This window comes from Oryzias latipes, chromosome 11 (genome assembly GCF_002234675.1).
Source record: "Oryzias latipes chromosome 11, ASM223467v1".
NCBI classification, from domain to species: Eukaryota; Metazoa; Chordata; class Actinopteri; order Beloniformes; family Adrianichthyidae; genus Oryzias; species Oryzias latipes.
Window position 1 is genome coordinate 7,326,803 of NC_019869.2, and position 20,221 is coordinate 7,347,023.

Sequence of the window (20,221 nt, forward strand, 5' to 3'; positions counted from 1 at the left end):
GTATGTAGAAATAAAACCCAGCACACACATGAAACGGTGATAGAGGTTAGAATCAATAAAATCGATAAATCAGTAAAATCAACGAAATCAATGAAATCAATAAAATCAATAAAATCAAATGTTTTAATTTAAGAACCAGTAAAATCATTAAAAGCCCGCCTATAGAGGTAGGTTTCTTAAAAGAGATTTAAATACTGGTAGGTTTAGCCCATGGTGTTTACACTGGACCGTTCCTAGTCAATACTAGCGCTTGTCTGTCCCCTACAGCTGAAGGATTCTTGGTGCAAAATATCAAAGTTGTCATGGTTTGGATTTTTTTTCTTAGTTTTGCTTCCATTTTGTTTCTGCCATTATTTAGGTTGTATCCGAATTCCCACCTTAACCCCTTACTACTAAAAAACTAGATAGTGAGGCACTATGTAGTGCCGTGAATTTTAAAAGCAATTCGGACACCACGCTCACTACTTTTTTTTAAATAACGGCGGATATGACGTCATCGATTTCACGAAGTTAAAATCGAATTAATATGAGCGTTTTGCGACAATTATTTATGAGTCCATTGTCTTCTGAAGATAAAACGTGGTTGGTTTATCAAAAAGATAAATTTTAATACTTTTTTTTGGTAAAAAATGTTCCGACGCAATGCATTGTGGTCTATATTTGCCGATCTAGTGAGCATCGATGCACTCTGGTTTTTCGCATAGACTTCTGGGAAATTTCCAGTGCACTGGATCTTGGAATTGTAGATTTGGACAGCAAAGATGGCGAACAGCGCTCTATGGAGGCGTTAGGGTGGGCATTCAGACATACCGTCAGAGTTCTGCTTCCGGTTTTCTACTTGTCTTTGTTTTTGAGTTTTACTTCCCTGGTCCCAATCTCTCCTGATCGTCTGCACCTGTGTCTTGTCAGTCCTGTTAAGTCTTGTCTCTGCTTCCCTCTATGCTGGTCCATACTGTCTTCTTTCTGTTTGCATCTTGACCCCTACCCCTGGTTTTTTGGTTTCCCTTCTCGGCAGCGCTTTTTTTTATTGAATTAAAACCCCTTTGTTCTTGGAACCACCTGCCTTGCGTCTCTGCCTTTTGGGTCCTTCGTCAACCATCCTGACCTGATAAAATGGGTGTGAGTCTCACAAATCTTGCTCCAGGCTTTTCCTTTCACAGCTCCGTTCAGATAAATGAAAGACTTGGTGTCATAGAATTCCAGCCAGGCACTTATTGCAATTATTGATTTCGCCTCCAGGATCAATTTTCAAACGGTTGGCACTTCCGTAAACTAAAAGGGACGCCATCCTTACGTCACTACCAAACCTTAGTCCCTGATTGGTTTAACGTTCAATGCACAATCAATAGCCGTGTATTCTGTACGTAGAGTCCAAAAACCGTTGTAGAAATGTGCATGGCTATGCATGAATGCAAGGGTTTTGAACTCGGAAGCCCAAAACGCGCATTTATGCATGTTTACATTGAACTTTTTATTGGAGGTGGTCGCTTGAATGTGCAAAGTCAGAAAAAAAATTGCAATTCATGCAGATAAAAGGTGTGAAGATGGATTAAAAACGATACTTTTCAGGAACTGCCTGAATATTTTTCATTTTTAGCTAAATTTGATGCCCAAAAGATGAACCACTGAACACATGGCTTCTAGGCTTTCTAAACATTTTTCTAATATCTTATTTTTACTCCTATGCTGTTTTTTGTGTTTTGTGGTTCCAGCTCAATCGACATCTCTCGCCTTCCATCTCCCACCACCGGGGTGTCGGCTGTGGAGTCGCTCTCATCCAATCTGAACATGAGGCGTCAGGCGGAGCGCGACTTCCGCTCCTCCAGGGAGGTGTTCTATGTCACCCGCCCCCCACTGGCCCGGTCCAGCCCTGCATACTGCACCAGCAGCTCGGACATCACAGAACCCGATCCAAAGGTCAAAGGGGGTCATTACGTAAATATTCCATCTTCATCTAAATAGATGATCTGTAATTTGTTCTACTGTATACATGTTTTTACTGTTTGGAAAGAAATGCAACTCTAATCTACCTTAGGCTACATTCTAGTTTTGGACAAAAGTCAGCTATTTGTTTAAATAAATTGAGGACTAGTGTAAAAAAGAGCCTTGGTTTCTGGCTCAACATATCTGAACTGTTATGGTAGGAAAATTAATCAAAATCCATTTTTAAAATCTTTGTCTATTTATTTTCTACTGAGCCCGTATCCTGACATTAAAAAATGAAAATATGTCTCGTTCCCACAGATTAATATCTTGTTCCCACAAATTAATATTTTGTTCGCACTAAATAATATCTCGTTCCCAAAAGATAATATTCTGTTAATCTTTACTGCTTTTGTAAGTGACCATGTTATAAGCGGGTTAATGGCTTCGCGTTGGACGGTTCAGGCTTCCACTGCAATTGTGTATTCACATGTACCCTCAAATATCAAAAACGTACAAATACCAAAAAGAATTTATGCACCTACAACTTGAAGTTACACCAGCTTAAAACTACTACTTTAAAATGGCACCTACACATACACATCTTTAATTAGTACGCACCAATCGCCTGATCTGTGCGTACTATGTGCACACTCACTCACAAAACCCCATTTACACACAAATCAGAGTTGCAAGTGCACGAGGAGGTGTGAAACTCTTTTCAGGTCATCAGATTTGTGTAGGTGGTGTGTTTAAATACTGCCAGAATGCTAGGTCATCAGAGTTTTCTTATCAGCCACTTTGAACTAAGAAACGTGAATGATATCTAGTATTATCTTTCCCCCTTTCTTAAACAGATATGCCCCAATAGATTTTTAAAAAAAAGTCTTAATACGCATTTTTTACAGCACTCAAGTTGAGGTTTTACTTGAGATTATTCACAATCAAATTTCAAAGTGGCTGATAAATGGGTTGTGAATGCACAATTGCAAATGAATTGTATGAGTTACAAATCAAATCTGGTTAGACTATCTTCTCCCCAAAATGACGCGCAGACAAAACACGAACAAAATCAGTTAAAAAGAGTGTTAATGCTGGTGTTCTGTGTCTCCTAGGTTCACAGTGTAAATAAAAGTGTGTCCATGATGGACCTTCAGGACTCTCGCATGAACAGCATCTCCAACTTGAACTCTGTGGGGGACATGCTTGCCTCCTCTCAAGCCTCCATAGCTGGTCTCGGTCACAGTTTCGGGAATCTCGGTGGTCCTCTTCGTGTTGGGGGGCATTTGCCGCCTGGATCCTCCGGCTCGGGTCTCCGACTTAGCCAGATGGGCCACGTGGGGGGCCCTACAGAGTCCATATCCCAGCAACAACAACAAGCAGCAGCAGCAATGCACTTCCCCCTGTCTTTCCAGAACCCTCTATTCCATCTGGCAGCCCAGAACTCCCCAGCTCAGTCCCAGCATCCTGCTCCTCCTCCACCTCTTCTGCTCGCTCCCGAGCCTGAAAATGGCCACCCCGACTACCCGCCGGCGTTTGGCAACAGCGCTTTTTCTCGCAGCGAGGACTTGTCCGCCCTGCGGTCACAGAGCAGTCTGGTGCAGCCCAGTATCGTGCACTCACACAGCTACAGTGATGATTTCACCCGGCAGAATCAGAGCAACGATTACGCCTGGCACCAACTGTCACTGCAGGTGCAGGTAAGGATGTGTCACATGTCCTCACCGTGCTCAGAAGGACTGTTTGAGGTTAATGAAATCCATCATCGAACATGAAACACGCATAGACAAAACTAGTGCAAGTGATTCCTGAATTCTATCATCTATAAAGCACAGGTGACTCAGAGTCTTCTTTCCTATTGCACATTTTAGCATCACGTGCTCAAAAACCCACCAAAATGTGCACACACCTAGTACTCAATGAAAAATAATTTTGGGTGTTGTCAGAAACCCCTTCCTCAAACAATTGATGACAGGCAAAATTAAAAGAAAATCTATGGGGCCAAAATCTCCTTTGGAGCTCAAAAGATTTACTTAAAAATCAACTTATGAAACCAAAACAAACATCTCTGAGTACCCAAAGTAAGTTTTGAAATTATTATGGGATGGCCAGGGAACCTACAGCTTGGTGCCCATTTTTGTGGCAAAACATGAAATTTGTCAATTGTAACGTTTCCCCACAATATGGGAAAAGAAGATTTTTGTCACAACAATTTTCTCTAAATTTCGCGCGCATGCATGTTAAGTCTACAACCACAAACAAAGTTTCATTGACCTTTGACCTCGGGAGGAAGCTACCATCTTCAATTTCCCCCACCAAAACTAGCTTTGGTAGCAGCTACAAATTTAAACCTACCTCTGTCTGAATCTATCACCGCATAATCATAGAGAAGCTACTCAGGAAAAAACGTTTGTTTTTAAACTTTACAGATTTTGTACGGCATTAGAGTGGTGAGCTCGCAAAAGTGGTGTTTGCCCCTGTTGCTCGCACATTTTTCTGGAAAAGGTAATACTTGAATCTCTGGCTTAAGCTGAACAAAACAAAATGACAACGATACAAACGTACTAGGCAAGTGGGCATGGTTGGCAAAAAGCTTCCGTTGCCAAGGAAATCAAAAAATGTACTCTTGCCAAATCTTCTAAAACGTACCTAGATCTGTTTGTCACCCCCTGGCAACCACAAAATAAAATGGTTGCTATGGAAATAAAACCATCAGAAAAGCTGCCATTTTGAAAAAAGTGATTTTTATTTTTGACACATGTAGTTCTGACTGGGGTGGCTGGGGAAGAGGGGCGGCAATGCCACAATACCTTGCTCGCAGTTTTAATTTGAACTATTAAATCTGCAGAAATCGATTTAGCAGATGGGTAAGTTCATATTATAAGTCATATTAAGCAAAAACGAAATAATTAATTTGATCGTTTACAGGATTCTTTTGACCTTTTTCTGCTTTCTTTTTTATTTTTGGCTTTCTTTTTTAAAGCTCATTGTCGCTTGAGAGCCTCTATGATTGAAGCATGTTGACCGTGGGTAACTGAACTCGGTTGGAATGAAACCTTTAATGAAAGGCTTTTCATCAAGCAGCATAACATGCAAATGCAACACCAGTACAAGAGCACTTGTTTAATGGCAGTAAATTCTGGAAAAGGCGAATAAATCCTGCACCTGCTCTGCAGAATTTTTCCGAGTATTTTGATGGGCCTTGTTTTAACGGTTACAACACTTGTTGCTGCTCATCAAACGTACCCATCTGTTCACAATTCTGCACTGAAGATCGCAGTTTCTTTGAATCTTCTGAGGGAGACTTCTTTTTAGAACACCAGATTGGGTCTCAGATTTAATGAAACTGTCAGTTTTCTGACTTGGTTTTTCCAGGGCAGCGTGTATTTTGCGAAGCAGCTTGAAATGGAATCCGCCGACCTTTGTGTCTTGAGGCTTGTTTTCACTGGCTGTGGATCCATCACACTCCTAAGTTTACTCTCTCTGCGAGGCTGTTGTGTTTAATGGGGCTGTCATGTATCGTCTTCAGCTATTTCCGTCCTGCTGCGTGGGCCTTAATGGAAAAAAAAACGTCACAATTCGCCTGCTTGTTAATGCAGATGGTTTCATCAGGACGGTGTTTTATGAATTAATTATCAACCCTATTTTTCAATCGATCGTTAAAAACATGTTTTTTTTTTCTTTTAAGGCGGCAGTGTGATTCATGTGCAAAGAAATAATATCCCAAAATGCTAAAAATAGATGTGTGGTTGTAATGAAGTTAAAACTTGCAACAGATGGTGGGCAGACTGATCAACAAAATGTCAAGTCAGATTTTAGTTTCTAAAAAGTTAGCAAAGAAAAAAGTAAAATAAAAAAAGGTATTTCACCGCTATTTTTGTGGCAAATGAAGCCGATGCTGACCTCAAACAATAGTAGCAGAAAAAAAAATGTCTTGCACCACCAAATTGGAGTTTCTGCCACTTTCTCTTGCAAAGTACACTGACAAAATGTTTTAGACATTACTCAATGGTTTGAATTGGAATCCACATTTAAGGTATTTCGGCAGGAGATCGCTGCACCTCTGTTTTTTCATAAATGGGTTTGTTGGTTTTGTTGCAAAGGCAGAAAAAGCACAGTTTGGCCTGCAACAGGGGTTTAAAGTCAGGCTGTCAATCAAAAAGAATTGGGCTACGTTTGCACCGGCTGTGGTCTTGAACTTGCGTTGAGAATATGACCTTCACACTGGACAAGCAGGCAGGGGCTTCTTCTTCTTCTTTTACCTTTTCTACCGTTTACTGGCGCATGTCCATCACCTTCAGTTGGAAGTGGCTTAAGGTGAAATGTCAAAGTGGAGCAAACCTCTAGAATCTTGCTCTAGGCCTTTTCATTCACAGCTCTATCCCAAACTATGAAAGACTTTGGTGTCATAAAATTCCAGCTAGACACAAACTACAATTATTCATCTCTCCTCTATTATTAATTTTCAAACAGTTGACACTTCATAAACTAAAAAGGCCGCCATCCATACGTCACTAGCAAATCCTTTCCCGACTTCCTGATTGGTCAAAGTTCAGCCTGGGTTTTTTCAAAGTGCATTAAATGGCCTCGCTTTTTTTTAAACGTAAAACCATTTTAGAAATGTGCATAGTGATGCTTGAATGCGAGAGTTTTAGACAGGGAAACCCAAAATGCACCTTTTCGCTGTAGATATCTGTTGTGTAGATATTTTTTAAATATTTTTTAAATCATGTTTGTTTTTAGATACTAAAAGGATCAAATTCAGTAGTATGCCTGATATTCAGGCTTAGAAATGGCTTCTACAGAGGACAATCGGGAGGATATCTCTGTATTATAAATATTATATATATATTATATATTATATTGGTCTTAAACTATGCAGGGATTATGACATTTCACATTAAGGCCACTGTCTACTAATCAGACTTCTCATCTGGCAGACTTTTAACTGTGTGTCTCAGAGGGAATTTGAATTTTTTCATTGGAAAATAAACTGTTTTTTTGAGGACATGTGTGCAAATGTTAAAATAACAGATAACTTTGATGTATGGTTAAATTAACGTCTTAATTTCTACAATTATTTTGGTCATCATTTTCCTTAACTCTGTTATTTTTTCAGGAATCTCTCCAGCAACAGCATCTGATGGGAGTCACATCTCATACAGGCACTGGCACAGGTACTCCCGCCTCCTTAGCCACACCTCCAACCACAGTCCATCCTGTCCGCCAGACATCGATTGCTCCTCACTTAAAGTCCCAGCGTTCTATTAACACTGCAGCCACTGCCACACCTCCAAAGGTTCGCCCGCAGAGCAGGAACATCCTCCTTGATGCCTCTGACACAAACATGAGCGGTAGCCAGCCAAAATCACGATCAAGTCAGCAGGCGGCCCAACAGCAGGCGCCTCAGCAGGACGCGCAGCTGACGGCGACGGATAGTCCGGCTCCCGGGCTCCCGTTCCAGACCGGTGCCGCCAAAGAGAACCAAGCCCCGGCGGCAGCTGCAGAGGAGTCAACAGACACACCAACCAAAAGCGGCAAGAAGTCACAGCTGCAGCCTCCACAGCAGCATCTCCTCAAGCCAGTCGCCAACAAACAGGTGAGTCCAGCTGAAAATGACGCAGTTTGGGAAGTTAATGACCTGAAATCTTGACCTAGTATCGTTGTTTTAGGGGAACATGAATGAACGGACGGTCGCCTGGGTGTCCAACATGCCACACCTCTCTGCTGACATCGAGAGTCTGCGGCCAGACCGTGAGGGGCAGCTCAAAGAGTATTCCAAGAGCATGGATGAATCCAGACTAGAAAGGGTGTGTATAATGTGTTATGCTGTGCTTTAAAGACCTACTGCAATGAAAACAGGGTTTCTAGTGTTTTTAAGATGTTTTTGTAGCATTTTTCGGATGATGAAGGATACATGGAAAGAAAAATGAGCCTAAATGTGCATTTCTAAGTATTTCTTTATTCAAATCGTTGTGAATCAGGAGCAGATTAAAAAGAATCAGTTTGAAAAAGATTACATTTGTGACGTAGAAAGTACACTAAGCAGGACAAAATCTGCCCTGCTCCAAACTCCCAGCAATGGGGCGGAGAAGGAGATGTGGGGTTGCTCTGCACCAAGGGGCTTCCCCACAACTCAGCAGCTACGTGCACACTGCCCTCAGCAAGTCTTACATTTAACCAAGTAGAACTGTGGAAGAAAAAGCCTGGAGCAAGATTCACCAAATTTAAAATGCTTCAACATTTCGCACTAGCGTCCGTGTTGGACATGTGCAAGTAAGCAGTAGAAAAAGAAGAAGAAGAAGAAGAAACCCTTCTGGACACTGCTTATCCAGTGTGAACACCACGGGCTAAACACGTGACCAACAACTTGCGTTTAGCGTGTTCTTCAACATGTGTCAAATGCCCTGTGTACTTAGCTAGAGAACTCCTGCCGCTCTGCAGAAACTTTGTCCTATAGAAAATGACAGGTTTTTATATTTTGACTAAAAACGGCATAATCATATTTAAAGATGATTGGGAACACTTTGAAAATTGATCAAAAGATTATCAGAGGGGGTCTTTAAATATGATTTTTATGTTCTAACACAGGTTATTTTTTTTCTAAGTATTTTATATTCTAAAACTATGTTTTCCACTATTTTTGCTGCTCTGAACCTCCTGATAATTTTTTTGTAAACCCATAACTATTTGAAGTTATTTTTCTCCCAGGTTAAAGAATATGAAGAAGAAATTCATAACCTGAAGGAGCGCCTGAAGATGTCACATCGCAAACTGGAAGAGTATGAGCAGAGACTTATGTCCCAGGAACAACAGACCAGCAAGATCCTCCAGCAGTATCAATGCCGCCTGGAGGACAGCGAGCGCCGCCTAAAGCTGCAGCAGTTGGAGAAGGATTCTCAAATCAAAGGCATCATTCACAGGTGATTTCAGCCTCCTTCATGTCCAGCCCGTAGAGCTAACAGAGGGCCATTTAGCCCTCTGCTTACCTTTGTGGCGTTTCAACACAGAATCATTTCTTTTTGTGGGTCAGGCGCCACAATAGTTGCTAAAGGCTGCGTCACACAGCCGCTCCTTACATTCTGCACTTATTGCATGGATGAGAATTAGTCTTACGTGAACATATGCGGAAAAAGTGAGAAAAGTTGTGGTTTTTATGTGAAATTTTCACACATGTATCACAAAAAAAACCCATGTTAAACCACAAAAGAAGCACAAAAAAAACCACACAAAGAACACGTTAATCAACGAAGAGCATGAACCGTGTGTTATTATCGTGCTGCTAATATGCTATTCATTAGTGATTTGTGGTCAATTACATAATTTTAATGTGATAGGAATGGAAAAGAAACAAGTTTATTTCAAATATTAAAAAAACACATATTTAAAAAAAGAGAAAATAAAGAAAAACGTTCACTCGGGGAAAAAAAGAAAGAAAAAACATTATTATAAACACAAGCAGAAAAAAAATATGAATATGAATTATACAACAATTCAAATTCAAATTAATTTTAATTACAAAGCAACTTTCATGTCAAACAGACAGGTCAAGATGCTTTCCATAAAAAACCAACAAGAATACAATAAAAAGAAACCCCACATATGAAATAAAATCACTAAATAACCCCTTCATAATAAAATACCCAAAAACAAGCACAAGTAAAAGAGAAATGACAGAGCTTAAGAAAAGAGAACCCAGAAGGCGCTGTCCGCCCTGTCCTCCTGTTGCCGGGGTGTCAGCATCTAAGCAACACAAGCACAACTCATCCCCAGCACCCAACGCCCCAGAGACCCCCAACCCCCAGTCCCAGAGGACCAAACATGGGCACACCAGGCCCGGCAGCCCGGGTAGTCGGAACAAGAGATGCCAGAGGACAAGCATGGCCAGAATCTCTTGGAGCCCGAACACTATCACCCCGGCCAAGGGTGAGAAAACACTCGTAAACAGTCTAAAATGTAGAAGTAATGAAATAAAATAGTTAAAATATGAAAACAGGTAAAATATGCAAATATTAATTAAAATAAAATTGAAAGTATTGAAAGTTGATAGTCAGTCTTCTCTCAAACAATGCACAGTGTGTTGGATGTTAGCAGTTAAAATATTGGTTCCGAGAGAGCTGGGGTGAAGACCGTCAGGTCGATAAAAAGAGGGGCGGTTCCAAAAAAGATTAAAATTGTCAATAAAACCAAAGCTGAACTTGCGAGAGGCAGACTGCAGCCTGGTGTTAAAGGAAAGGATCCTGCTGACTCTAGTGGATCCTCGGGAGAGTGTGGGGATGGGTCCAGAAATAAAGACAGTTTTCCCAGTGTTTAAGAAGTGAAAAAGATCCAGAAAATCACGTTTTGTTACTTCTGACTGCTGCAGCGTGGTGTCATCAGTCCCAACGTGAACAATAATCCGGATGATGGTGGATGGAAGAGAGAGCAGAAGGTCTATGAGTTTTAGGAGAATGTCCATCACTTCTGCTCCTGGAAAACATCTGGTGACTGCGTTGATGAATCTTATATTTCTGGTGATGGAGTCTCCGATGATCAAGGCTGTTGGGGTGAAGAGTGGACGAGGTGGGGGAGAGTGGGACTCGACAGGTGCAGAGCCCTCCCGCTCTTCTGCTGATCTCAGTGCTGCTCGTGTGGCTGTGGGGCGGTTGCAGGGTTGCCCAGATTGTGGTGGGTCGTGGCCGATGCACCGCTCAGTCACCGCGTCCCGGAGGAGTTTTATCCTCCGATTAGCGGAAGCTGCTTCTCCGCGCAGCGACCGCCGGGTCTGAGCCGCTTCCGGGGTTCGCTTCCTCGCACGGGCCCCAGTGAAGGAAACTGCAGCAGGGTTGTCTGCACCATTCACAATTGTGGGGGAGCATTTCACTCCCCCGGGCAACCATACTGGTGTGGTGAGAGATGGTCCTAGCCCATCCCCAGCATCAGCGTCATCGTTTCCCAGAATGGTGAACCGGTTAGAGAGGGGGAGCTTTGGAGGTGTTGATGGCGGTGTCGGCCTCGACTGGGATCTTTTTGGGCCCCGAACAACTACCTCTGCCCAGGATGGATGGTCTCTCGGTGTGGAGCAGGAGGAAGTCCGGACACACTCGGGGTCCAATGTAAGAGTGTCCTGTGCGACGGTTAACCTGGTGATCACCTGCGATTGCTTTGCAGCAAGCTGATAGGCACTGGAGAGAAGGGTCTCTTTTTCAGTGAGGGCATCAGCAAGTTTTACTAATTCATCCTTGAACTTGGTGACGGTTTCATTCATTTGATCACAGCAACAGTTTTGACAAGCTGAAGAAACCGCCATGGTCAGGTGAAAACAGACAGACTCTGGGAAGGATGAATCTTTCTCTGAAGATGAATCTTCAGGAACACTCCTTGTTCTTCCGCTCAGCGATGCTTCACACCAGCTTCAACAGCGGCTGCAAGGGTGAACCGCGACTTTATGATCGCGGCATCTGCCTCAGGTGATCGTCCCGGCGTCGGCCCCAGGTGATCGTCGCGGCGTCGGCCCCAGGTGATCGTCGCGGCGTCGGCCCCAGGTGATCGTCGCGGCGTCGGCCTCAGGTGATCGTCCCGGCGTCGGCCTCAGGTGATCGTCCCGGCGTCGGCCTCAGGTGATCGTACATATTTGAAAAAGAGTGAGAAGAAGTATAAACTTACATAAACTCACCCCCTAGTCCTCATAAATATTAATTATAATACCAAGCAGCTTCTTTATTTATACATAATGTTTTATAATATCTATAAGCTATAAAATATAATAATTTTTTTACTGTCATACATACTGAGCATGAATTATAATTGCAAAATACTATGCACATATTAAGACAAAAATAATATACACATACATATTATTTATTAATTATTTAGGTGGGTCGTATATGCGATATAAAGGTTATACATCGGTGGTAGATCGGTGGCAGACATAAGTGTTAAAAAAATGTGTGAAACCTCGACCCAAAATCTTCAACAGCTCAAAACTGAATTCCTGTCGACTGAAACCCTCGACGGTCGTCTGCACACATCGATGAATGAGGAACGCAAGAAACACTTATGAATTATGTATATCACGCACATATGGCTAAAATACCAAAATTTCATACGTGGAAAAAACACAGAGTGGTTGTGTGTGTGGCATTTTTTTCTGCCTCTAACAATTGACATAATGAACCAAAAATATAGTGAATATCCCATGAAGGCTTTTATTCCGTGTTACTGCACTTTGCACCGCCCCGCCTCCCCCTGGAAATGCTGACTGGTAGTGAATATTGCTACAGTTTTTGCGGGGTGGATGTGAAAATGCAAATGCAATCCCTTCTTTGCATTTTCGCTTTAATTATGTCACAGAATGAGCCATGTTAAAGAAGAAAATGAAAAATCCTTTTGAAGTATTGATTTTTCATTTTAATTTTGAGTCATTTGATGCAGTTACATTTTCAAAATTAAAAAGCATTTCTGTTAATCCATTTTAATTGTCAAATTAGACATTTCTAAATGAATTTTGCTACACATTTACCAGAGAACTTTTAGAAAATGAAATTTCAAATACCATTTTCTTTTTCATTTTAATTAAGTGACAGAATAAGCGGTGTTGAGGTAGTACATGAAAAAGCATCTTGGTCGATTGCTTTTTCATTTTAATTTAGAGTCAAAAAATGCTTCATTTTGAAAATGAAAAAGCATTTCTGGTATTGACTTTTATTTTTAATTATGCTACACAATCGCTTCCATAAATAACTAAAAGTGAAGCAAAAAGACTTCAGGGTGAACCAAGGCCAAAATCAGAAACAAAACCCCACCTAACTGAAATCTGTTTTCTTACCTGAACCAAAGGAAAAGGGAAAACAAAGACAAACTCTAATCTCCCTGCACTAACATAAACAGGAGAAAACACCTACTAAAGAAAATGGCAGTTCACCCCTACAGCTTCACTTAAACAAAATTAGACCACACACAACTACAGAGTGGGCCTAAACACAAAGTATTACTAAGTGCAACACACAAACTAAAACAAATGAGGAACTACAAAACAAAATGGAGAAGAGGGCCAAGCTGCAGTGGAGACCGGCTGCAGCCAAGCTCCCTACTCACAGACTGGAGGTCCACATGGGGCTTTTGAAGGCTGCCTCCATCAGTTTGGGTCCAATGGGAGCCACACCTTTATGCACCACACCTGCAAATAATCAGACATGGACATACACACACAAAGATCCACAAAAACACAGAAGTCCCACTCTGATACAAATCAAATACACAAAAGGCAGAATAAACAGAACAAAACCAAACCAAATACAGCCCCAGCCGTAACAATTAGACTGATGTGTACAACGCTCTGAAAAAAGGCCAACATCGTGGCGATGAGCGGTGAAATCCGTGTTTACTTCTGCGTGTGAGAAAGCGGAGCTGCAGCTGCAGTGCAGACTGTCATGTCAATACAGCATCTTAACCACATCAAAGCGTCTCCTTCATCCTGTCATGCTGCCTCATCATCACACTTTCATGTTTCTGGAAAGAATTGTTCTCTTCCCCTCTTCATTTTGGAAGCACCTGTTCAAGGACCGTTCAGGCTACTTAACCGTTTAAAAGGTACTGGAGAAGCTACACTAAACAATGTTGAAACAAACAGATTTCCTCAATCATACTTTTAGAACCTTAGTGGTTAAGGGACATTTATTCTGTTTTTTTTTAACACATATTAATATTCAAAACGTGTTCTGGTACATTATAGCGATATGTAATTTTAACGTGGGACGCGTATCGGGATACGTATCGTATCACCATACTCTTGGTGATACACCCCTACTTTTATGTAATTTATACACAACTGTTACATAAATCTCAATTTTGTGTGATTTTTTCGACATGCATATGCAAATTTGTGGCTTCTTACTACTGTTCTACGTATGTGTAACACATATCTACCACCGATGTATAACTTTTATGTCGCATAAACCGAGCACACATCATGTTCAAATTACGTAAATTGACGCACATATCACTAACGAAGTACATATTAGCAGCACAATAATAATAATGCAGGGTTTATGATCTATGTTGATTTATGAGTTCTTTGCGTGGTTTAGTCATCCTTCTTTCGGGATTTTAATGTGGTTCATTCGTGATAGATGTATGAAAACGTCACATAAAGACCACAACTTTCTCCACGTAAGACCAATTTTCATCCGTGCAATATGGAAAATAAATGCACACAGTGGTTGTGTGACAATGCCTTCCGGTAAAAAAGTAAAAAAGTCTTTATCTATATTTGGATAGTAAAGCAGTGTTTTTAAAATGATGACAATGATTATTGTGTTTATTTTTCGGAAAGGAATAATTAACACAAAATTTGTATTTTTCTTTCATTTTTAACTAAGTGGTATAACATCATTTGTTTTTAATGTCATTGTGGATGCATAAATCTTTTTTCATTAGCTTTGCAACTCGTGACGCTAAATTATTTATTCATCAGCATTTGCCAATTACTTACACCACAGCATTTAATGTGATCATCTTAAATATTCATGTAAACCTCGGTAATTGTAAAATTAGAGTATTAACCTAACAAATGTTGCCCGGGATAACCGTAAATTCCATTTCAGTGTTCCACAGCAGCATAAGCAGTTAACAAAGCAAAGGACATAGAAAAAAGTTCACTGCTGAAAAAAGGTTGAATGTTAAATAGTATTTACAGTTTATAATTAAGTAAAATAGGTTGTTCAAATATTCAAAATATTAAGTTAAATGAAAGGCAGATGCATGAAAACACATTTTATTGGATAAACAATTTCTTTAACATAAAGAAATTATTCTTGCTATTTTTTTTACATCAAAGATTAATAATCAGGGTTTATAATGGTCCGCAAAATTATAATTATATGTATTTGGAGAATACACATGATTATGATTTTTGTTCACAGAATTTCTGGATACATTTTTAGTTCTTCATTTGAAGATTTTTTATATAGGTTTGGAGTCTGGGAATTTCACAGTATCAACGTATCAAAGTCGGTTACAAAAAACTTTGTTAACTTGCTTACGTAGCAATTTTAGGTCATGTTTTATGGGTAACTGAACAGTTAGAAATTTTTGACTGGCAGATTTAGGAACGTGAAAAATACATACCTTTTGTTCACTAGGACACGTGCCGATCGGACCAGTTTAGACTTTGGCTGTGTCAAAATTCCCACCCTAACCCCTACATTGTGCACTATATGGTGCGTTCACCATTTTGTAGTGCTGTCCAAATCTACAACTCCAAAATCCAGTGCCCTGGAAATTTCCCAGAAGTATGAGCAAAAAACCAGTGTGCATTGATGCTTACTAGATCTGCGAATATAAACCACAATGCATTGCGTTACATGGTGTCCGAATTGCTTTTAAAATCCAGGGCTCTACGTAGTTTTTAGTAGTTAGGAGTTGGGGTGGGAATTCGGACACAAACATGTTCTGAGGTTCTACAAAGAAATCCTGTTTTATAGTCAGAGCTTGATGTTTAAGTGAGTTTCATATTTTCCAAAAATAAAAGCTTAATTAAACAAACTCAGATAAGCACTAAAAACTGAATGAGGCCTCGCCGTATGTTTTTGTTCTAACTTTTGGTATAACCAAAAGGCCTTTATCAGAGGATCTCTGGGTTTGCGAGGGCTCATACTTAAAAATCACATCAGATAAATATGAAGGCCCAAGACCATAAAACATTTATAAACCAATATAAAAGAACTTTAAAATCAATTCTGAATTGCACAGGGAGCCAATGCAGCCATTTTAAAATCGGAATGTGTTCCCGCCCCCTGGTCCTTGTCAGCACGCGTGCGGCTGAATTTTGCAGAGGTTGAAGGTTTGATATCCTTCTTCTGGGGAGACCAGAGAGCAGGGCATTAAAATAATGTAGTCTGCTGGAATAGAAGCATGCATTTGCACCTCTTTGCTGGCAAGAGAGAGAAATGGGCGGACTCTGGCAATGTTTTTAAGATGATATAATCCTGTTTTTCTTATATTTTTAATTTGTGGGATAGAATTCATCTCAGAGTCAAAAGTAACACCCAGGTTTCTCACACACTGAGAAGTTTTGTAATTTTTTAATTTAGACAAAACAATCTCTCTTTTGTCTTCAGAGCCGATCACTTAAACATCTGTTTTGTCCTGGTTGAGCTGTGAGAAGTTCTCAGCCATCCATGACTTAATGTCTAAAATTCTTTTTTTAGAGTTTATTGAGTGACTCTTAGTCATCAGGAGACAAAGCGATGAGTTGAGTGTCATCAATGTAGCTGTGAAAACAAATGCCATGCCTTCTGATGACGTCCCCAAGTGGCAGCATGTATAGATTAAAAAGTATTGAGCCTAAAATTGAACCTTGGGGGACCCCACAATTGATTTCACTAATCATTGAGGAGCATGTATCTATACTTACATAAAATATTCGATCTGTGAGTTAGGAATTGTGAAGAAACTGGATTCTCTAGAAAGGACTGTATTTGTGTTAGTTCGTAACCCCGTCAGTTTCTTACACACAGAAATAATGAATAACGACTCAGAGACAAAACTTATCTTTTGTAGATTTACTCCGCACAAAGACCACAGATTTGTACGCAGGGTTACAGACAGATGAACAAGGTACATTCAAAGTCTGAACAAAGGGGTTCAGCAAAAGGCCTGGCATATATACCTTGCATTTGCATATTCAGAACCTCATTCGATGGATCATGGTGTGAAAAACACACCCACAGACTGTTGCAGGCTAGATGCTCGAAGGTCAGAGCACCTAAAGTGTCAGATCTCTCTGAGGTTATCAGAGACATTTGCCAGAACGCATACACCAGAACACACAAAGATGAAAAGGGAGGATGTTAAAGGAATGTTTGCGAGACAATAGTCTTGGTTGTGTTCTGTTTGGAGTGTAATATAATTTTGAGATGATAATACATAGTAAATCGAGGTTAAGCCATTAATGTAATAAAAGGTAAAAGTTAGTTTAATAAAATGTAAAAGGGAGTTTCTAACTATTCTGTTTCTAATCACTCCTAACAGGAATAAAACCACTTCATCACACTACCAGAGATGCCCAAATCTCTGGTAGTAGCTTCTTTTGAGTAAAATACTGTCAAATGCAGCAGTCAGATCCTGTAGTACCAGGACTAAAAGTTTCTGAGGGTCTTGGTTACATCTAATGTCATTAACTATTTTGACAAGGACCGTCTCTGAGCTGTTGTTTGTCCTAAAACCAGACTGCTGTATTTCAAAGATGTTATTTCTATTTAAAAACTCAGTGAATTGGATTAAAACAGTTTTTTCAATCATTTAACTTAAAAATGGTAAGTTGGATACTGGACAATAATTGTTATAGTTGTTTGGATCTAAATTGGTCTTCTTCAAATGAGGCCTCACCACTGCCGTTTTAAAGGCAGCAGGAAAGACATCCGTCTGAAGAGAGCAATTTACTAAATTTAAAAGCTCAGACTCAAAAAAGTCATAAAAGGTTTTCAACAAGGATGTGGGGATTGGGTCTGAAAGGCAGGTGGTTGGCTTTAACTGGGAGAGAACTCTGCCAAGTGCCATGGCGTCAACCAGGACAACACTTTCCAGTGTTTCCTCCGATGAATACAATGCTATAGATTCATTAAAATCAACACATTTTTGAGTTAAAAGACTAGACCTAATAGCATTGATTTTACTCCTGAAGTGGTCTGCCAAAGTCACACATGTAGCATCTGATGGTGCAATGGAGGACCTCTGAGAATTTCATTTGGTTAGTGTCTATTGTTTTGAAGAGAAATTTAGGGTCGTTTTTGTTTAGTAAGATTAAGTTTGAGAAGTGGAGGTTTTTTTTATTGCTGGTTGTACATCATTTGCTTTTCTTTGAATTAATTTTTTTTTTCTCCACCTCCTCTCCTCTTTCCTGGACTGGCGTTACATGGCTCTGATCGATTTGTTTTTTTCAGGGTGCTGTAGCTTTAGTTTTCACCGTTTTGGTTTTAATTGGAGCTACAGCATCAATGGCTGACTGCAGTTTGTTGTTAAAATGTTCAACCATAAAAACCACTTGATGCAGGTAAAATCTGAGCGGGAGTTTGATGTAAAATGTTGATAAAATTTGCAGCCACGTCAGGAGTAATGTAATGTGTCCTTACAGTTCTCGCTGGAGCTTCCTGTCGAGTAAAACATGTGATGTTAAAAAATACGCAATAGTGTTCTGACACAGCCATGGCAGCAACAGAGGACACACTGCAGGACAGACCATGGGTTATGACCAAGTCTAGAGTGGGCCCCCTGCTGTGGGTAGGCTGTGTGACATGCTGTGTAAAATCCATGCAATGCAAAAGGTTAAGAAACTAATTTACATATGCATGACTATCTTTATCCACGTGTAGGTTAAAATCCCCAGTTATTAGAACTCTACTATGTTTACAGTGTATAAATGATAAAAAATCTGAAGGTGGCTTTGGTGGTCTGTAAACAGTAACACATAAAATAGGCGGGCTGTTAAAAGAAAATCATAATGCTCAAATGAGGAGTAGCTATTTAGCGTAATTGTTTTTGTTGCAAATGAGTCACAAGCAATCGATGCAGTGCCACCGCCTTTTTTATCTCCCCTAATAGAAAATAAAAAGTTAAAATCTAGTGGGGAAGCTTTAGTGAGAACAACAGGAGCGTCAGTACCCAGCCAGGTCCCAGTTAAAAAAAGGCAATCTATGTTGTTTTCTAAAATGAGCTCATTCACAATAAAAGATTTATTTGAAAGAGAGCGAATGTTTAAAACAGCAAACTTTAAGGCTGTGTGTGGATTGATTCATCTTTGTTGTCCAGTGATGTGTGAATGTGATTGAGATATCTGACTGTGGAGCTGGTGGGTCTGAGCCGGGGGTGTTTATGAAATCTGCTTGTTATGCGAACTGTGATGTGTTGTGGGATAGATGTGGTTTTAACTGAGGGTGGATTCTGGTGGTGGTCCAGTCAGTCAGTGAGCAGTTTAGCAGAGCGGAGTGTGACTTCAATGTTCATGGATAGAAGTTGAGATCCTGTTTGGTTTGGGTGGATGCCGTCTGGTTTAAAGAGATTTGGTCGATTGAAGACGGTGGTGAAATGATCAACATATGGAATATTATTAGAAATGCAGTGTCCTTTAAGCCAGATGTGAAGTTGTCGCAGACGGCTGAATTTAATGTCTCCAAAGCGGGGAGATGGAAGCGGACCGGAGATGATGCACTGTTTGTCCAGCTGCTTGATGGAGTGGATGAGAGTGATGAAGTCCTTCTTGAGGGTCTCAGATTTCTGAAGCTTAAGGTCATTCACTCCTGCGTGGACAATTATAGTGTGAACGGGGGGGGGGGGGGGGGTTGTGATGGGCAAGCTGGTGGGCAGAGTTGGCAATGTCATGGACGAGTTCGCCTAGGTGACAGGAAATGCGGCTCCTGTTAACGCGGACATGCTTGACCATTGAGGTTCCCACGACAAAGGAGCCAGGGGGGTCCCCTTGGAGTGAGCGGGCCCGTCGCAGCAGGACAAGCGGGAGTTGGTGCACACCTGTTGCGTGAGGGGAAGAGGCCGATGAGGGGGGTGAGCCGCCAGGAAGAGGAGAGGTGGCGGCACGCATCGCAGCACCTGCCGCGGGGGGAGAGGGAGACACAGCGGGCTTTGAACTTTGACTGAGTTTGATCAATATCAAAATTCTATTCAAAAATGTGAACACTCCAGCATCTCCAGCACTCATTCCTCATCCCCTGCTTCTCAACAGCTGAATCTGAAGGAAGCTCAGATTCAGCCCTGCACAGCTCTGAGGAGAACTGATTGTGCACACAAACATCTCAAGATCTTAATATCACCATATGGCCGCAGAATCCTACAGCAAATCTGAAGAGCACCGGGTTTTTAATTCTCCTTTTCTCATCCGGTTTTGTTTGTTCTTATTTTCCTGTTGTCAGACTCCTGGCTGTGGAGGATGAGCTGAGAGGGGGTGCCATTCCTGATATTCAGCCTCGAATCCTCACAGACCAGGTTTGTGCCTGTGTCTACATCTTTTATCATCCTTACTTCCTAAACCAGACATGTTCTAAATCACTTTGCTTCATTTTTGCATCATATTTAGAACATTCGCCAAAGAGAAGTTTGGTGTTGGCGTCACCTAATCCCATTTCTCAATGCCACAACATTTCACCACTAACACCCCAGGAGTAGATAGATAGTCCTGATCATGAAAACATCAAGAGCGGGTTTATGGAGATCAAACTGATGCATCTATTTAAAGAAACTGCTAGATTTCAAAGCCAGTTTGGAGATTATTTGCATTAAAAACTTGACTATATAGGACAGTGACTCA

At 40.8% G+C, this 20,221-nt stretch overlaps 1 protein-coding gene across 4 annotated transcripts in view; it reads left to right on the forward strand.

Annotated features, from left to right (window-relative positions):
- Nucleotides 1-20,221, forward strand: part of LOC101160492 (ras/Rap GTPase-activating protein SynGAP) — a 59,839-nt gene that overhangs the window by 33,505 nt on the left and 6,113 nt on the right. For 2 of the 4 annotated variants that reach the window (XM_011480774.3, XM_020706993.2), the window contains 6 exons: nt 1,713-1,935; nt 3,039-3,623; nt 7,043-7,522; nt 7,596-7,733; nt 8,635-8,846; nt 19,827-19,899. In XM_011480774.3, the coding sequence (XP_011479076.1) occupies nt 1,713-1,935; nt 3,039-3,623; nt 7,043-7,522; nt 7,596-7,733; nt 8,635-8,846; nt 19,827-19,899 (1,711 nt within the window). The remainder of the gene's footprint in view (nt 1-1,712; nt 1,936-3,038; nt 3,624-7,042; nt 7,523-7,595; nt 7,734-8,634; nt 8,847-19,826; nt 19,900-20,221) is intronic. The other 2 variants (XM_020706991.2, XM_020706992.2) reach the window with 2 other exon arrangements.